The sequence below is a fragment of the Pseudopipra pipra genome, chromosome 6 (genome assembly GCF_036250125.1).
Source record: "Pseudopipra pipra isolate bDixPip1 chromosome 6, bDixPip1.hap1, whole genome shotgun sequence".
Classification (NCBI taxonomy): Eukaryota; Metazoa; Chordata; class Aves; order Passeriformes; family Pipridae; genus Pseudopipra; species Pseudopipra pipra.
Genome location: NC_087554.1, coordinates 40,990,949 through 41,005,008, shown reverse-complemented (window position 1 = coordinate 41,005,008; position 14,060 = coordinate 40,990,949). Strand labels below are relative to the sequence as shown.

The window sequence follows — 14,060 nt, the reverse complement described above, 5'->3', positions numbered from 1 at the left end:
TATTGCAGCTGGCTTCCAAAGGACAAAGTTGAAAGCTTTATAGCAGATAGAGGGAGACTTCAGTTAATTTTCATTCTGCAGAACTGAAGTAATGAACATGAGTACTATTGCATATGTGCAGACAAACAATGATAATGAAAAAGAGATATTTCCAACAGCTTTAATTAGGATGAAACTATTAACTTATTTGCAATGACACCTTAGTAACTGTAACTACTGAGTAGAAAGGCAGACGTCTCTTGTGGCTAAAATTCCTATGGCTCTTATACTAAAATTCACAGAAGGGTCAACTCAGAATTAATGGTGTAATTTAAATAATCTGAGTAGTATGGCACACTGGATGGCTCTTTGAAGACATGGCTTTGTATAAGTAAGGGAGATGTTGCATTTCCTACACCACTCAGTGTCTGCTTTATTAATAAAGATCCCAAAGCAAATCATAAGTTGGTAAAAGTTTTCCTAATATCTGTTTTATAATAAGTACTGTATAGTTTATAATATACAGCTTTGGCTACACTTTTATGATAGCACCAAAGGGCTATTCTATGCAGAATATAGAGTTTCACAGTGTAGAATATTGCACTAATATATGGAAGAATATAGTCCACGGCAAAAACACTTTAACAATATAGTTCTCTTGACTTAGGACGTTTGGCTGAAAATATGGATCAACTTTTACACTGGATCAAGTGTCATGCCAAAAAGATTTTTTTAAACAAGTATCTTTTAAAAAGTAAGTCAAAGGAAGAAAAGTAACACTAATTCATGCTTCCAGTTGGACAAATTTTAACAGGTAACAGTCATTCATCATCCAGACTTAAACCAACTTTTTTACCTATGATAACAAATAGCAAGATTCCCTATTACAAAACCAGTTACAAACATAACTCACAGTGCATTTCTAGAAAATCATGGAACCTGTGACTTTTATAATTTTGCATCTTCAGAACACATTTCCAAGCTTTCAATGCCTCATATTTTGCCATATAATAGAATACTGTCACCTAATAAAAACTGCTGGAATAAGAGGAGAAAAAAGAAGTCTGAAAGAGTGAAACACAGGTCTCTGTATATTACTCATACACCACTGTTGCGGCATTTGATCCCGTCATAAATACACATAGTCTCAGAGAAGTACTTCATTGATCAGGGAAACTAATTTTAAAGATCTTGGGCATAAATAAAACAAGTGTTTGCCCTGTTATACCACAGTAATTGCTAAAAAATCAGCAGCTGAACCCGAATGTTAAAATTGTAACTGGGACCTAACCACAAGACCATTACTTTCCTGAGAAATAAAAGATGCTCTAGATATCTATTTGCAAATTTACTGGTTTTGGAAATTAACTTTGCTGGAGGGGGGTGTTCAGTTTACTAATACTTACTTTCTCCAGGAAAATTTATGTTCAGGTTTCCTTTGAATAAAATATAAAGAAGTTTCAAGCACAAAGACATTGCCTGAAATAAAGGTGCAGGAATCTGAAGATGTATACCTTTTATGTAAAGTCATGTTTCGGCTTATAGTTAATGAACGATCTGTATAAAATCTATGCTGACAAGGACTCCAAGTGGAGCATTGTGGAAAAAACACATTCTTGGAGACTTCCACTTTATCTGTGCATCAGGACTGAAGAAAAACATAATAAGTAATGATATAGTCAGTGCATAGTATACAGGCTCTAAAAAAATGAACCAACTGGCTTTTGAAATTATACTTAAAGCTAGAAGGGACTATCTGATGGAAGCACTCCACAAGACAGGCATAGAGCATACATGGTATATTCTCTACTCACATAAAGCATCTCTACTCCTTTCTTAGAAAAGGGGAAAAACATTGTTCCTTTTTCCACTTGAGTGAAATGAGAACAAGGTGTTCTTCCTTTGATCTCAACTCACCACTAGGGGGGAAATAAAAAAAAAAATTAATCATTTCCTACCCCATGCTATCTGCACCAAATGCTCAGAAAATACAACCTATTCCATCACATTTAGTCTTGAAGTTGTCAGCTATTTCTGTGGTCTCTCCTATCCACAGCTCTGAAATTGTTTCAGGAGGAGGGGACCTTGAGGGAAAATGTAACAGTTAGTAAATATACTGCTGCTTTATTGTGCTAGTAGTATACTACTATCTCATACTATTTCTGATTGGAATATTGGCTGGAATACCTAGCTCTTAGATAACTTCATTATTACAAAGTTATCACACACTGATGTTTACATTGCACTGAGCTGCTTAGATTTAGCAAGGCTAACAATTATTGGCACAGTTGAACCATGGCAGTAAGATTCTTCTAACAAACGTTAAACTATCAAATACATCACCAAGTTTGTACTCGGCAACAAAACTCCTGTATTTTCACCATCAGAAATACATTGCTGCCTGAATGTAATATAACCTGAAACAATCAATCCAATCCCTAATTCACCTACCAGGACCCACCAATTGTTTTTATAAACGCTGTTAATAATGGTGCTCTGAAACAGTGGCCAGGAGTTTTGTATAATGACAACATTATTAGTATCAGTCATTAAGACTTGTAGAGTAAATACACTACAGCAGTGAATCACATAAGCTCAAAATAAGAAACCTCAAAAATACTCAGGTAAAAAATATAATTGACAAAACTAAAACGGCTTCCAAAGGCAATTTGAAATGTGAAGTTAGTTGAAACTTGCAAACTAATAACATCTAAGTATAAGACTTTGGTTTTTTTGGTAAAATGCTGGGTTTAATATGTTCAGTAAGGCATTTGAACTTTAGTTTGTCCTTCAGAAAAGACAGCACATTAAATTATGACATTCTTCCGAAGGAAAGGAAATGTGGTTGGAAACTACTGACAAGAACTAAAAACCACTCTTGTAGAGAAACGGAGGCAGATAGGATATGGACTGAAGAATCTGAATGAAGTACTGAATTAACTGAAAAAGAGGAAGCCTGGAGTTTTCCCACTGTGCCTAATTTGCTGAAAGGACACTCCATCCCCTGCTAGACACATTTCGTTAAGTCAGGACATTCAGCACTTCAGAACACATAAATCTGTCACTACTCTTGAGTTCAGATGAAAAATCCAAAACCTGACATACTCCAAACTAGAACTTTGCAAAAGTCTGCTCTATGTTGCAGAAACATGGGGTGTATATGGCATTTTGTACACTAAAATAAGCTTACATGTCCTTTCCATACTGAAATCTTTCTAGTACTTCTTAGTCTGTGATTTGGCATATCAGATAATAGAATTCTCTCCTGTCAAAACAACACAGATTATAGCGTGTTTCATACTCAGTTAATAGACAATTCATTAAAGCCTTTAAGAATAATTTTGAATATGGAGCATGTAAGGTACAGTCACCTGTAATTACAATTCATGCTTTAAATGCAGAAAGACCAAGGTAATACACCTGTTAAAAGAAAATATCACAAGCATCAAGAGAGTGGTCTACAAAGCAACATTTATTTGCACATGTACAGAACAAAGCAACAGATGTTATTGTTTTCAATACAAAATTATATAAAACCAGTATTCACCTTCAGAGATAACACCATACCACTTTAAGTTTTATTAAATACATTCAGAAAGCATTCTTGCACGCACAAAACATTAGTATTAGGTAGTCCCAGGTAACTCCAACAGTGCTATGTAATTATTCCTAGTGGTATGAAGGGATCAAAGATTGGTCTGCAACTAAAATAAAAAGAACCCTGGTTGAGGAGCAAGCTGAAGTCTTTCCTCCACTGGCCACCAAGCAAGGATCATCACTGAACAGACTAACTGTCTCCAGAATACAGATGTAAATACTACCAAAGTACCTGCAGAAGGCAGATAAGAGTGGTTTTCCAGACTGACTTGAGATATCTTGGCCAGTGTTAACATTCCCATTTAATCACTGCTTGCCTATGGACAGGAAGGTTTTATAAGACTGGAAGATAGTATCGACTAAGCGCTTGCAAGTACAGAAGAAAGCAAAAAGTATAGATCCAAATCAATTACTTTTCCTTCCTGACCAGCACTGAAGAGATTATTTGCCATACTAGGTCTTACAATTCCCATTCTTGCAAGGAATAGAGGGGAAAGGCAAAACTTTTACATTTCCTGCAATACTGCCTCCCTAAATATGATCTAAAATGGGGAATTTAATTGTCAACAGGACATCAAACAATTTATTTAAAATGCACATTTATTTCTACAAAAAAAAGTATATGATACAGAAGAAATGCTCACACCTACGTAAAAGGTTTACCTATTAAAATATACAGAAGATCTTAATGAGTACAGGATATTTAAAAAAAAAGATGCAAAGGAGTGTTAATCTTTTATTTTTACATTTTCAGGAAGTTCACATAATTTTGGTAAGTAACCTTTTACAAAATTATGTAAAAAGTACAAGAATGCCTGGTAAACAGTCTGCATTTTTCCAAAAGATTTTTTACAGCATGCAATTCTTAAGGCAGCCTTCTCTTCCTCCTTACAAGGAATCCTTTCACTCAAATAATCTTCTGCTGCAAAGATTAGGCTAAGGAAGCTTGGTCTCTTCTGTTAACGCCTTTTGTCTTTCCTGTCTGATTTACGGTCTCTTTCACTCCGCGAAGTTCTCTTGCCTGACCGACTACTTTCTGATATTGACCTTTTTCTGTCAGACCTTGAACTTTTATCCTTTGAGCTTTTGGTATCTCTACTCCCACCTTTTGAGGACTTGTGACTTCTATCTACTCCTGAAGCATCCCTTCGCTTCCTGTCCGTGCTCCTTCTGCGTTTTCTATCTCTGTTATGCCCTCTTCCTCGGCTTCGACTTCTACTTTCACTACTACTAGAGCTACTGCTGCTACTATCCCTGCTAGTACTTCCACTTGTAGTGCTGCTGCTGGTGGAACTACTCCGACTGGTACTGCTGCCAGTGCTGGAACTACTTGCACTAGTAGTACTGCTTGAAGTACTACTGCTACTACTGCTGCTGCTGCGGCTATGACTCTTACCAGTTTTGTTTCCTGCCCTACCCCTGCTTCTACTCCTGGTCTTACTCTTACTTTCTACACTCAGTGTTTGATTCTGCTCTGCCTGTGCTTCAACCACCTTTACAGACACCACAGCATTTTCATCCTTGTCTGCCTGGGGCTCTATATCCTGAGTGGACTGAGACAACTGAGGTGACTGTGGTAGTGGCTCAGAGTGCGGCTGAGACAGAGCCTCAGCCACAGGTTCTGTCTGAGCTTCAGGAGCTTTCTCCTGCATTTCTTCAAGTTCAGCTTTATTTTCTGTTTTGATACCTTTCTCCTTCTTGGGAGAAGGAACATTACACACTTTTTCTGGCTGAGCATCACACTCTGTCTCTGGTTCTCCTTCTTTGCCATTTTCATTTTCTACAGGTTCTACACTATCTGCCTCATTCATTTCAGCCACATCCTGCTCATTATCCACTGGCTGAATGTTTTCACTTTCCACTTTTATAACTGTGACCGCCTCATGCTGACCATCCTGTTGCTTGTCATTCTCCCTCACTTCAGTAGTCTCCTCTACTTTAAACTCCACATCATGTTTCTGTTCATCCTCTTCCTGTTCTTTCTCTGCATCACTATGCCCTGACCCTGAACCTATTTTTCCCTTTTCCTCCCCTGCTTCCTCCATTTCTACATCATTGTGCTGATTACCTGTCTCCATCTCTTCCACCTGCTGAGCCACCTTACCCTCTTCCTGCTCCTTGTTCTGTTCTTCCTTCTTTTCTTCATTCTGCACCTCCTGCTGTTCTTTTTCCTTCACAGATTGTCTTCTGGGCCTGGCCTCCATTTTGTTAATCTGCTCTGCAAATTCATTTCGCCTGCTTTCAAAGAGTGCTAGGGAATAAACGCATAAATAATAGTTAAGATAATCTACAGACACTGAAGTCTATTTTCCTTTTAACTATGAGCTAATAAGTTGTCAAATTGTTCAACTTATAAATACTGCATCCTTATTCCTTCTGAAGTAGCAAGCCATTGGTTCATGATGAAAAAGATTGCTAGTTACCTTACAAAAACAAAGCAAAGGAGACAGTAAATTCAGTGGAGCATCAGAACGTAAAGCCCTAAATCTAAATTAACAGAAAGAGCTTCTGACTTCATTAAAATCAATCCAACCAACAGCATATCAAAATACCATCTTATTTTCCTGGTATTTATCTATTAATAAGGTTATACTTCCTAAGGTAAACAAAAGATAGTAAGAATCAGCAAAAAGCTGTTTAGGTATTAAGAAAGCTTAATTACTGTAGGCTGTTCAGATGAGCTAGCTTCTCTTATTCCCCAACCCCATGCAATGAAGAAAAGCTCCTAAGAAAAAAAACAACAAACCAATATATTCTTAGTTTAATAAAAAAAGAACAGCAGGACTACCATCAACTGGAGTATTTTAAATTGTTTTCCAAAAGAAAAATATAGGTATCCTGTGAAACAGAAATGAACACACATTGAGATAAAAAAAAAAAAAATCATAAAGTTCCAGTGTTGTGCTTAAGAAAACACTTCTCAAATGCTCTGTAAACACCTGCGTTTCCTTGGTTTTCAAACCACAGAATCTGCCTTTTCAAAGACTAAGTTACTGCACTGGCATACATCTTGGTACTAAAGCTAATATAAAGGACTATGTTTTAAACACATACCTCTGAGACTGTGCATACACATCTTTTCACTTCTTGGAACAGAATCAAATCACACCCAACAAAAAAATAAGTCACTGAAAGAGTAATGTTCACTTATGATGAACACCCGTGTAAAAACATACAGTTTGTCCTAAGCATGAAATTCATGTATTTAAACAGAGACTTACATTTGTTCGGCAAACAAAGGGAGGTAAGAACGAAGGCCTTTGTATCACAAAGACCACTTACCATTCATCTTTTTCTGTGACTCTTCCATCAACTTCTGCGTAGCAGGACACATTCTGCCAGGTATGTAGAATAAATGGGGTTTTGTCTTTGTTCTTATGTATTTAATTATTTTAGCATTATGTTCATTCCATTCTTCTTGCTGAGAAATGAAAGTAAATCATCCTGAGATACAAAAGAATAGTTTAAACAAGCGAAAGATCAAGAACAAAACTAAAACTCACCAACTGAGCAAGCTCAACCTTTTGCTCAAGTAATCGCAGCTCTGTCTGTTTAGCACGTCTTTCTTCAAACAGTTCTCGCCTCTCATTTTCAACTTGCTTTCTTTCTTCCTCAGCCTGCACTTCAAGTTTTTGTTCAATTTCTTGTCGTCTCTTTTGCTAAGATAAATAAAGAAATATGTGAATTTTTTCCTACATCAAGAAAGCGTTCTAGTTTGGTCCACTTGAAAATTTTGAATTATTTACACCATTAAAGACATTCCGAAAACACATGAAGAAATATCGCCTAAATTAGAGGTAACAGAAGAAAAGAGCATCATTGCTTGCTGGTGCCTAATTTTTTATTGGTTTAACAATAAAATTATGGGGCCCTCTGAATTTCTGTCTGCTTTTCTATCATACCACTTGGATTTGAATTTTCAATATAAGCTGAGATTATCTCAGTTGGGTAGAGCCTGGTGTTAATATTGCCAAGATTGTGGGTTCAATTCCTGTAAGGGTCATTCATTGAAGAGCTGGACTAGATGATCCTTGTGGGTCCCTTCCAGCTCAGAATATTCTGTGGGGTTTTTTCCCCTCAATGGCAGAAAAATAAAAGAAATGTATTTCAGGTATCAGGGAAGCCAGGTAGATTTCCCACTTCTGAGAGAAAAAATCAACTCCCCCCAAAACAAATGAAGGACTGCAGACTGGTGTTTGTGACCAACAAAACAAATTAGTTTGTAAAGACTTCCAGTATATATTATTATAATCAAGGAATGCCCTGTTCTCATGCCCTAGACTGCCATATGCTCAGATTGTACAATAATTGTCTAAAAAAACCCCAGAATTTAATGCCTAAACAACAAAATAGCTTTATCATAAAACTCCTCAGGCCTCTACTTTGATTTATAGCAAGTTTATACGTAAGAAGAGAAAAATGTCTATATGAACTCTCAGAAAAATTTTGCAAAGGGCAGTAACTCCTCAAGGTCTCTTTGTGCAAACACCTACTACTATAAAATAGATAAGGACTCCATGTTTCTGGACCATCCTAATCAACAGTTTCTTCTAAAGCAAGCAGGCAAAAGTGAACTTTAGTCTTACGTGCCGCATGACAAGTTAGCTAAATGACTCAAATACTGAATCTGAAAGTAATCAATACCAGCAGTGCAAGTCAGCCATGCTAACACTACACAGAAAAGATTCTAAATTCAAAGACTTTCTATCTGCTTCCACTAAACTGCTGAAAGGAGAACTTTCAAACACTATTTTTAATCTAAAGATTATTAGTATTAACTGAATAACTCATTTGGGGCAACAGTAAACAAATACCATATCCTTCATAATTTAAAAAGGCATACTAGGAATAAAGTTACCACCATCTTATATACAAGTTTTTTGAGGTAATCATTAAGCTATGCAAAGCCTTTACTTCAGTGCAATCACATAATCATTTATGAAAAAAACAGATTCTTGTTATCCACACTGAAAAGGGGAAGGCATTTTTAGACAAACAGACAGCATAATACAACCCCAGATTTCTGTACACGTGGTTATAATTTAAACATCTGGAACACACCAGGGTAGGCACTGCTTCAACAATACCACGTCATCATTATTTCCAGAAGTAGTCTATGACCTTTTAAATAGTTACCTGATTAAATTCCATTTACTTTGAAATGATCCTCCATAACATGAACAAGAAAAAAGATAAATCTATTTTGTGTTTTACATGTTTTAAAAATGTACATTAATTAAAAAAAATCCACCAAACTCTGCCTTTTCACTTCTGCAAAGGTCATAAATAGTGTTACAAAGTCATAGTTAGAGCCCCTATCCTGCCTCCTACCCCCATTCCCTGACCTAAGCCAAACAAAAACCTACATGCATTCTCACCAATTTGCTGCACCTGGAAGGGAACTTTCATTCCTATCTGAAGTAGCTTAACCACACAATTTTGCTTTATTGTTTACAATCTGATAGAACTTAAAATGAGATACCCTCTCGGTAGCAATGGCAACTGAGGATTCCTGTTTAAATTTTTGAAGAGTGCCCATCAACAAGCCAAATATACGTCGATTCCTGAAAAACAAACAACAAAAAGGTATTTGAGATTCAGTTCAAGTACTAAGATTTTTATTTGCATAAACAATCAGAGAAACTTTCCACCTCAAAGATATTTATTTTTAAAGACTCAGTATTACTCAAGGCCATTAGCAATAGAAGACATATTAACTGTGCCAACAGTCAAGGATATAAGTTACAGTGACATATCATTTTGCTTATGTGTAAGACACAGATCTTATCCATAACTCGGCACTGGGAAAATTGGAAGCCTGCACGTTTTTCATCTAGAAATAATGACACTAAGGAAATATTATAAAAAAATCCTAAAGAAGAGAGTACTGAAGAAAAAAAGATTCAAGTAAATACAGTGGGAGCTATCAATAAGGCAGCAAACTGGAAGGTCACTGCACTTTCTGAAAAACATAAACTCCCCTGTCCACAACCTGCTTACAGGATTAAGGAGAAATGGAGCCATAGGGGAGTGAAAGCTTATCTATCACAGTTGCCTAACAATGAGACACTGCACTGTGGGATGAAGCCAGTGCTCTCATCCAATTAGGTGTTGTTTTGAGAAAAATAAGTCAAATTCTTCAACAAATTCCCTTCTTCAGAACAAGAACTGGATTCTTGACTTTCAACTTTTCTCTCCTTCCATTTAATCCCAAATTAAGTCTGTACAACAAGAGGCAGAGCCTCTTATTTGCCTTGACCTTTTTCCTGATTAAGAGAGAAAGGAAATGCTACTGTCTTCACTAAGTACCACTCTACTACGGTGGCTCAAACCTGACGTGGAAAGGTAAAGGCACTTGGATATTAAATAGTAGAAGCACAAACAAATAAAGAATTGAAAGCCAAAGATCACTCAAAGTGCATTTTATATGAATGACATCCCAGAAGGCGCTGTGCAAAATCAAGAGTTCAGTGGATGCTGTCCTCTTAAAGAACTTCTTTCCACCACAAGTCATACAGAAACCAATACTGGTTTTCTCATCTACCCTAAGACTACTGAAGTGAAAAACAGTAAAACTACAATTCTGAGGGAACAAACTTTTAGTGCCTGAAGCTCTAGGAAGTTCACTAAGAATTTTGAAAATCTTCCTGTGAGGAAAGCAGTTAGAAAGCAGTAATGGAAGCGAGAGCAGACCATTAGTGGTGTGATAACTAAAAGAAGCGAGCAAAGAGCCAGTTTTTTGTACCAGTTGATTTGTGGGCCTTATCAGAGAAGCCTTCTATAGATCCTTATTCCAGTTTTCATTCTTCTATTTATTTGAGGTATGGATTATTGCACCAGGTGACTTGCAGTCTGAAGCAGATTGAGTCTAAGGAGTTTGGATACAGTTGGAAATTTGTTTTTCCAACAACTCTTACAAACAGAACTGCATTTCAGTGAGAATTTTAATAAGCTACCTGAGACAAATAAAATATAGGAAAAAGGAGATACATACATAGGAGAAATCTAAAAAGCAGCAGGCAAAAAGGAAGGTCAGATTGAACACACAATACTAAGTCTGAAAGTAAGAAGAGAAAAAAACCCACATGATGGAACTACTGTGTTTTAGAAAAAAGCTGGGGGGGAGAAGAACGTACACCAAAAGCCTCCCTCAACCAACACAACAAAGGATGAACCAAGACAGCTGTAACAGTCCAAAAAGCTAATGGACCAATGAAGCTAAATATATTTCTGTTTTATTCAAAGGCAATGTTACAACAGCATTAGCAAACCTGTTCCTGTAGGGGGCCTGAGAAGCAGAATTCCTTGTCAGTTACCTGAACCGAACAATGTGCGTGTTACTGCTGTGTTTTCAGAGAGTATTCCTTAAAATAAATTTGACACCATTATGGTAACTCTTCAACACAATCTTTGATACATTACAGCCTGTGTGTTATACTTTTTAAATGTAAACCTACTTCCTATGCTAGCACTCAAAAGTATCATGTTAGTGTTTAGAGACTTCTGCATACCTTTGTTTTCCTTTCTCATCCATATTTTGATCTTGTATAAGGTCTCGACGTGTTCGCTCTTTGGAGGTAGCAACAACAGAAGATGGCAACGCTGGCTACAATAAAGAAAAGCAAACCACTTTGTTCATCACGTTGCAGGTAAGTTTCTTCCTGCACAGCTCCTCTTACCATATATTACCTTTTTAATATCATCATCCTCTGCGTCGCTTTCTTGGCGTGATTCTCTTCTTGTCCGACGTTCTCCACCCAGCCTGAGGAGGAAAAAGTGTTAGTGGCCATTAGAGAACAATGTCATTTAGGAGAGCATCTCTTCTAACAGGAGAAAAATACAAGTCAGAAGAACCAACACTTCCAGGAAAAATCTCCCCACTCTTCCAACAACCAGTACATAACATTTTACAGACAAATTCTACTATCGGTGAAAATCACTGAGACAAAATAGTTCAAATTTTAACACAACTTGCACAGTAAAGCAAAACACAAGACTCCACAACACCACCATACTTGAGATGGTAGAATACATTTGGAATTTATTTCTTGTTTTAAATGCTGGCACTTTCCTTTTTGCTGACCCTCTAAAATGGCTACTGGTATAAAGGGATCACTAGACAGATTGAAATGCATTGAGGTGGAAAGGTTGGTATGATTTCTCAAATGGGAAATGCTATTTAAGTTACCTAGCCAAATACCTAAAAATGGGGCAGAAGTATTAGCATCTGAGAACACGAATGAACTAAGGTTTTAACAAAAAACAACCTAAAAAAATAATTTAAATAAAATAAAAATTAAAATAAATAATTTAAATAGAAGTTATTTGGCTTTATGGCACAAAGCCAAATTTCATCTTTGTGGCACAGCACTTTCCTGTTTCCCAGTGTTCACTTTCCATTAACTCAAAAATTCCAAAGCAAGCCTTGCTTTAGCCAAGAACTACCACTGCACATTAAGTGCCCACAGCACTTAAGCTCACTGTTATCAGTCACATCTGATGGATTTGCATCCAGATGTGAAAACTCAAAATTTGAGTCCATTGTCAGACTGCCTGAAGCTCACTGTTATCAGTCACATCTGATGGATTTGCATCCAGATGTGAAAACTCAAAATTTGAGTCCATTATCAGACTGCCTGCAGTCAATTTATTGAAGAGATTTCAATTATAATTCAAGTTATGTTTACTGTAAACAAACATGGCTACTAAGCAGAACTAATACAGCAAATTGTACATCCAGTAAAACAGAAAATTCCACGTGTCCTTGTATTGCTATATCATTATATTAGTGCTACCATCTTTGTATTGCTCTAAGGTATGAAAAAGATTTCATCATTTTGCTATCATGCAAATTAATTCCAACAAGTCTTGCATACATAATCTCCAAAGAAGACAGTGAAAGTCATCAGTTATTAACAGTTATTGATTTACTGTTACAAATTCTCATTCTGAAAAGCAAGTTCTCTGCATCAGTTTTTGCACCCACCTACTGGATGCACCTTCAAGATCCCTCTGTTTGGCTGGGGGTCCTCCTCCACTATCAGAGAATCCACGCCTAAAAAGAAAACATTTGTGATCTCAGAACAGGTTAGGTTAACCCTAGAGCCACCTTAAGGCTGCACAATTCAACTGTATTTTGGCTTTGTGGTCATGATGTAAACAAAAGTTTTGCTCAGTTATATCACTGTTTACTATTGCTACTGCAATAAAGTGTTCAAACATACTGCTTGTGGACGAAGCTGTTCCAACATACTGCTTGTGAACCTTGAATTTCTGCACTTAACTGAGTAACTACAGTCAAACAAGGACCCCATTATGCTCAAATGATCGTACTTGCAATCGTATTCAAAATGTATTAAGCCTAAACCAGTGGCTTAATACTGAACTTCAATGAAAAAGCCAATACATGCTCCATTAAGAATTGCTGAACAAAAATTGTTCTTTTCATTCTACTTGGTGGAGTGGGGAGAGAAAAGGAGAAATAAGAAAGAAGAAGCCACAATGACAGACTAGTGATTTTATCTAAATGTATTTTAAAATTCCTGCCCACTTCAACTCTTCCCATTCCTCCTGGAGCACCTACCAGTTTCTTAATTACCAAGAGATTGATCCTGACAGATTTCAAAGAGACAACGTCCCAGACACAACACAATTCCTCCCTTGAAATGTGATGTTACCCCCCCCTTACATTTAACAGCTGAAAGGGTTGGGGAAGGCCACAGTTTAAACTTGTTGTAACTCAAAACGAAAAGGCACTTTAAATTTAAACACCGAAGTCCTGTCGGGCAGCTCTGGTGCTCACTGAAACAGCAGTACAGAGAGGAGCGGGGGCAAACGAGAAACACGCAACATCAAAGCGAAAGGGCAGCACCGCCAGGGAACGGGTGGAGGGAACCCGACCCCCGTTCTGCGCCTCCTTACCTTAGCAATAAGCTCCCGCGTCCTCTACCTCCACCGGGGCCTGTGAGGGCTAACAACCTGTTCTGGGGGGGCCTGCAAGAGACGGCGGCCGCTGTTAGTGATGCCCGCCCGGCCCGACGTGTCCGCGGCCGTGCCCTCTCGCCGCGGGCAGAGCTGCCGCCACGCCCAGTCCACAGAGGGCGCGGGGCCCGCGGGCAGCTCCGCGCCGCCCGCGCCTCGGGCCCGCCGCGCACCCCCCGCCCGGCCCTTCTTCCCTCCGCGGGCCACCGGCGCGCCCGGCGCTTCTCGCCTCACCTCACATCATTGGGGTCCCGGCCCGTGAGCTTGCGAATATTCTCGTCCACGTGCTTGAGGCTCTCTTTGGCTTTCTCCAGCTGCTCCTGCAGCGCGCGCACCGCCACCGCCATCCCGCCCGCCGCGCGGCCTGGCCGGGCCCCGCGCGAGGCACCGCTGGGAAAGGAAGGGAGGGGAACGGGCCCCGCCCACTCCGCGGCCGCGGGCCAGGCCGGCACAGCCAATCGCGACTCGGCGGCGCCCTCTGAGCACCAATCATCGGGCACGAG

At 38.5% G+C, this 14,060-nt stretch overlaps 1 protein-coding gene across 1 annotated transcript; it reads right to left on the bottom strand.

Annotated features, from left to right (window-relative positions):
• Window positions 1-3,433: 3,433 nt before the first annotated feature.
• On the bottom strand, window positions 3,434-13,965 carry PNN (pinin, desmosome associated protein). The gene is made up of 9 exons (XM_064658659.1): window positions 13,792-13,965; window positions 13,498-13,569; window positions 12,563-12,631; window positions 11,266-11,338; window positions 11,088-11,182; window positions 9,059-9,140; window positions 7,080-7,235; window positions 6,859-6,997; window positions 3,434-5,827 (listed from the first exon to the last, which is right to left on the bottom strand). The coding sequence occupies exons 1-9, from the start codon at window positions 13,902-13,904 to the stop codon at window positions 4,536-4,538; spliced, it is 2,091 nt and encodes a 696-aa protein (XP_064514729.1). The 5' UTR covers window positions 13,905-13,965; the 3' UTR covers window positions 3,434-4,535.
• Window positions 13,966-14,060: the final 95 nt, after the last annotated feature.

Excerpts from the sequence above, each read along its gene's own strand:
- PNN (XM_064658659.1), bottom strand. The coding sequence starts at position 13,904 with ATGGCGGTGGCGGTGCGCGCGCTGCAGGAGCAGCTGGAGAAAGCCAAA. Across the intron at positions 12,632-13,497 it reads CGCGGGAGCTTATTGCTAAG|GCGTGGATTCTCTGATAGTG; the intron begins GTAAGGAGGCGC and ends TTTTCTTTTTAG. Across the intron at positions 11,183-11,265 it reads AGGATGATGATATTAAAAAG|CCAGCGTTGCCATCTTCTGT; the intron begins GTAATATATGGT and ends TCTTTATTGTAG.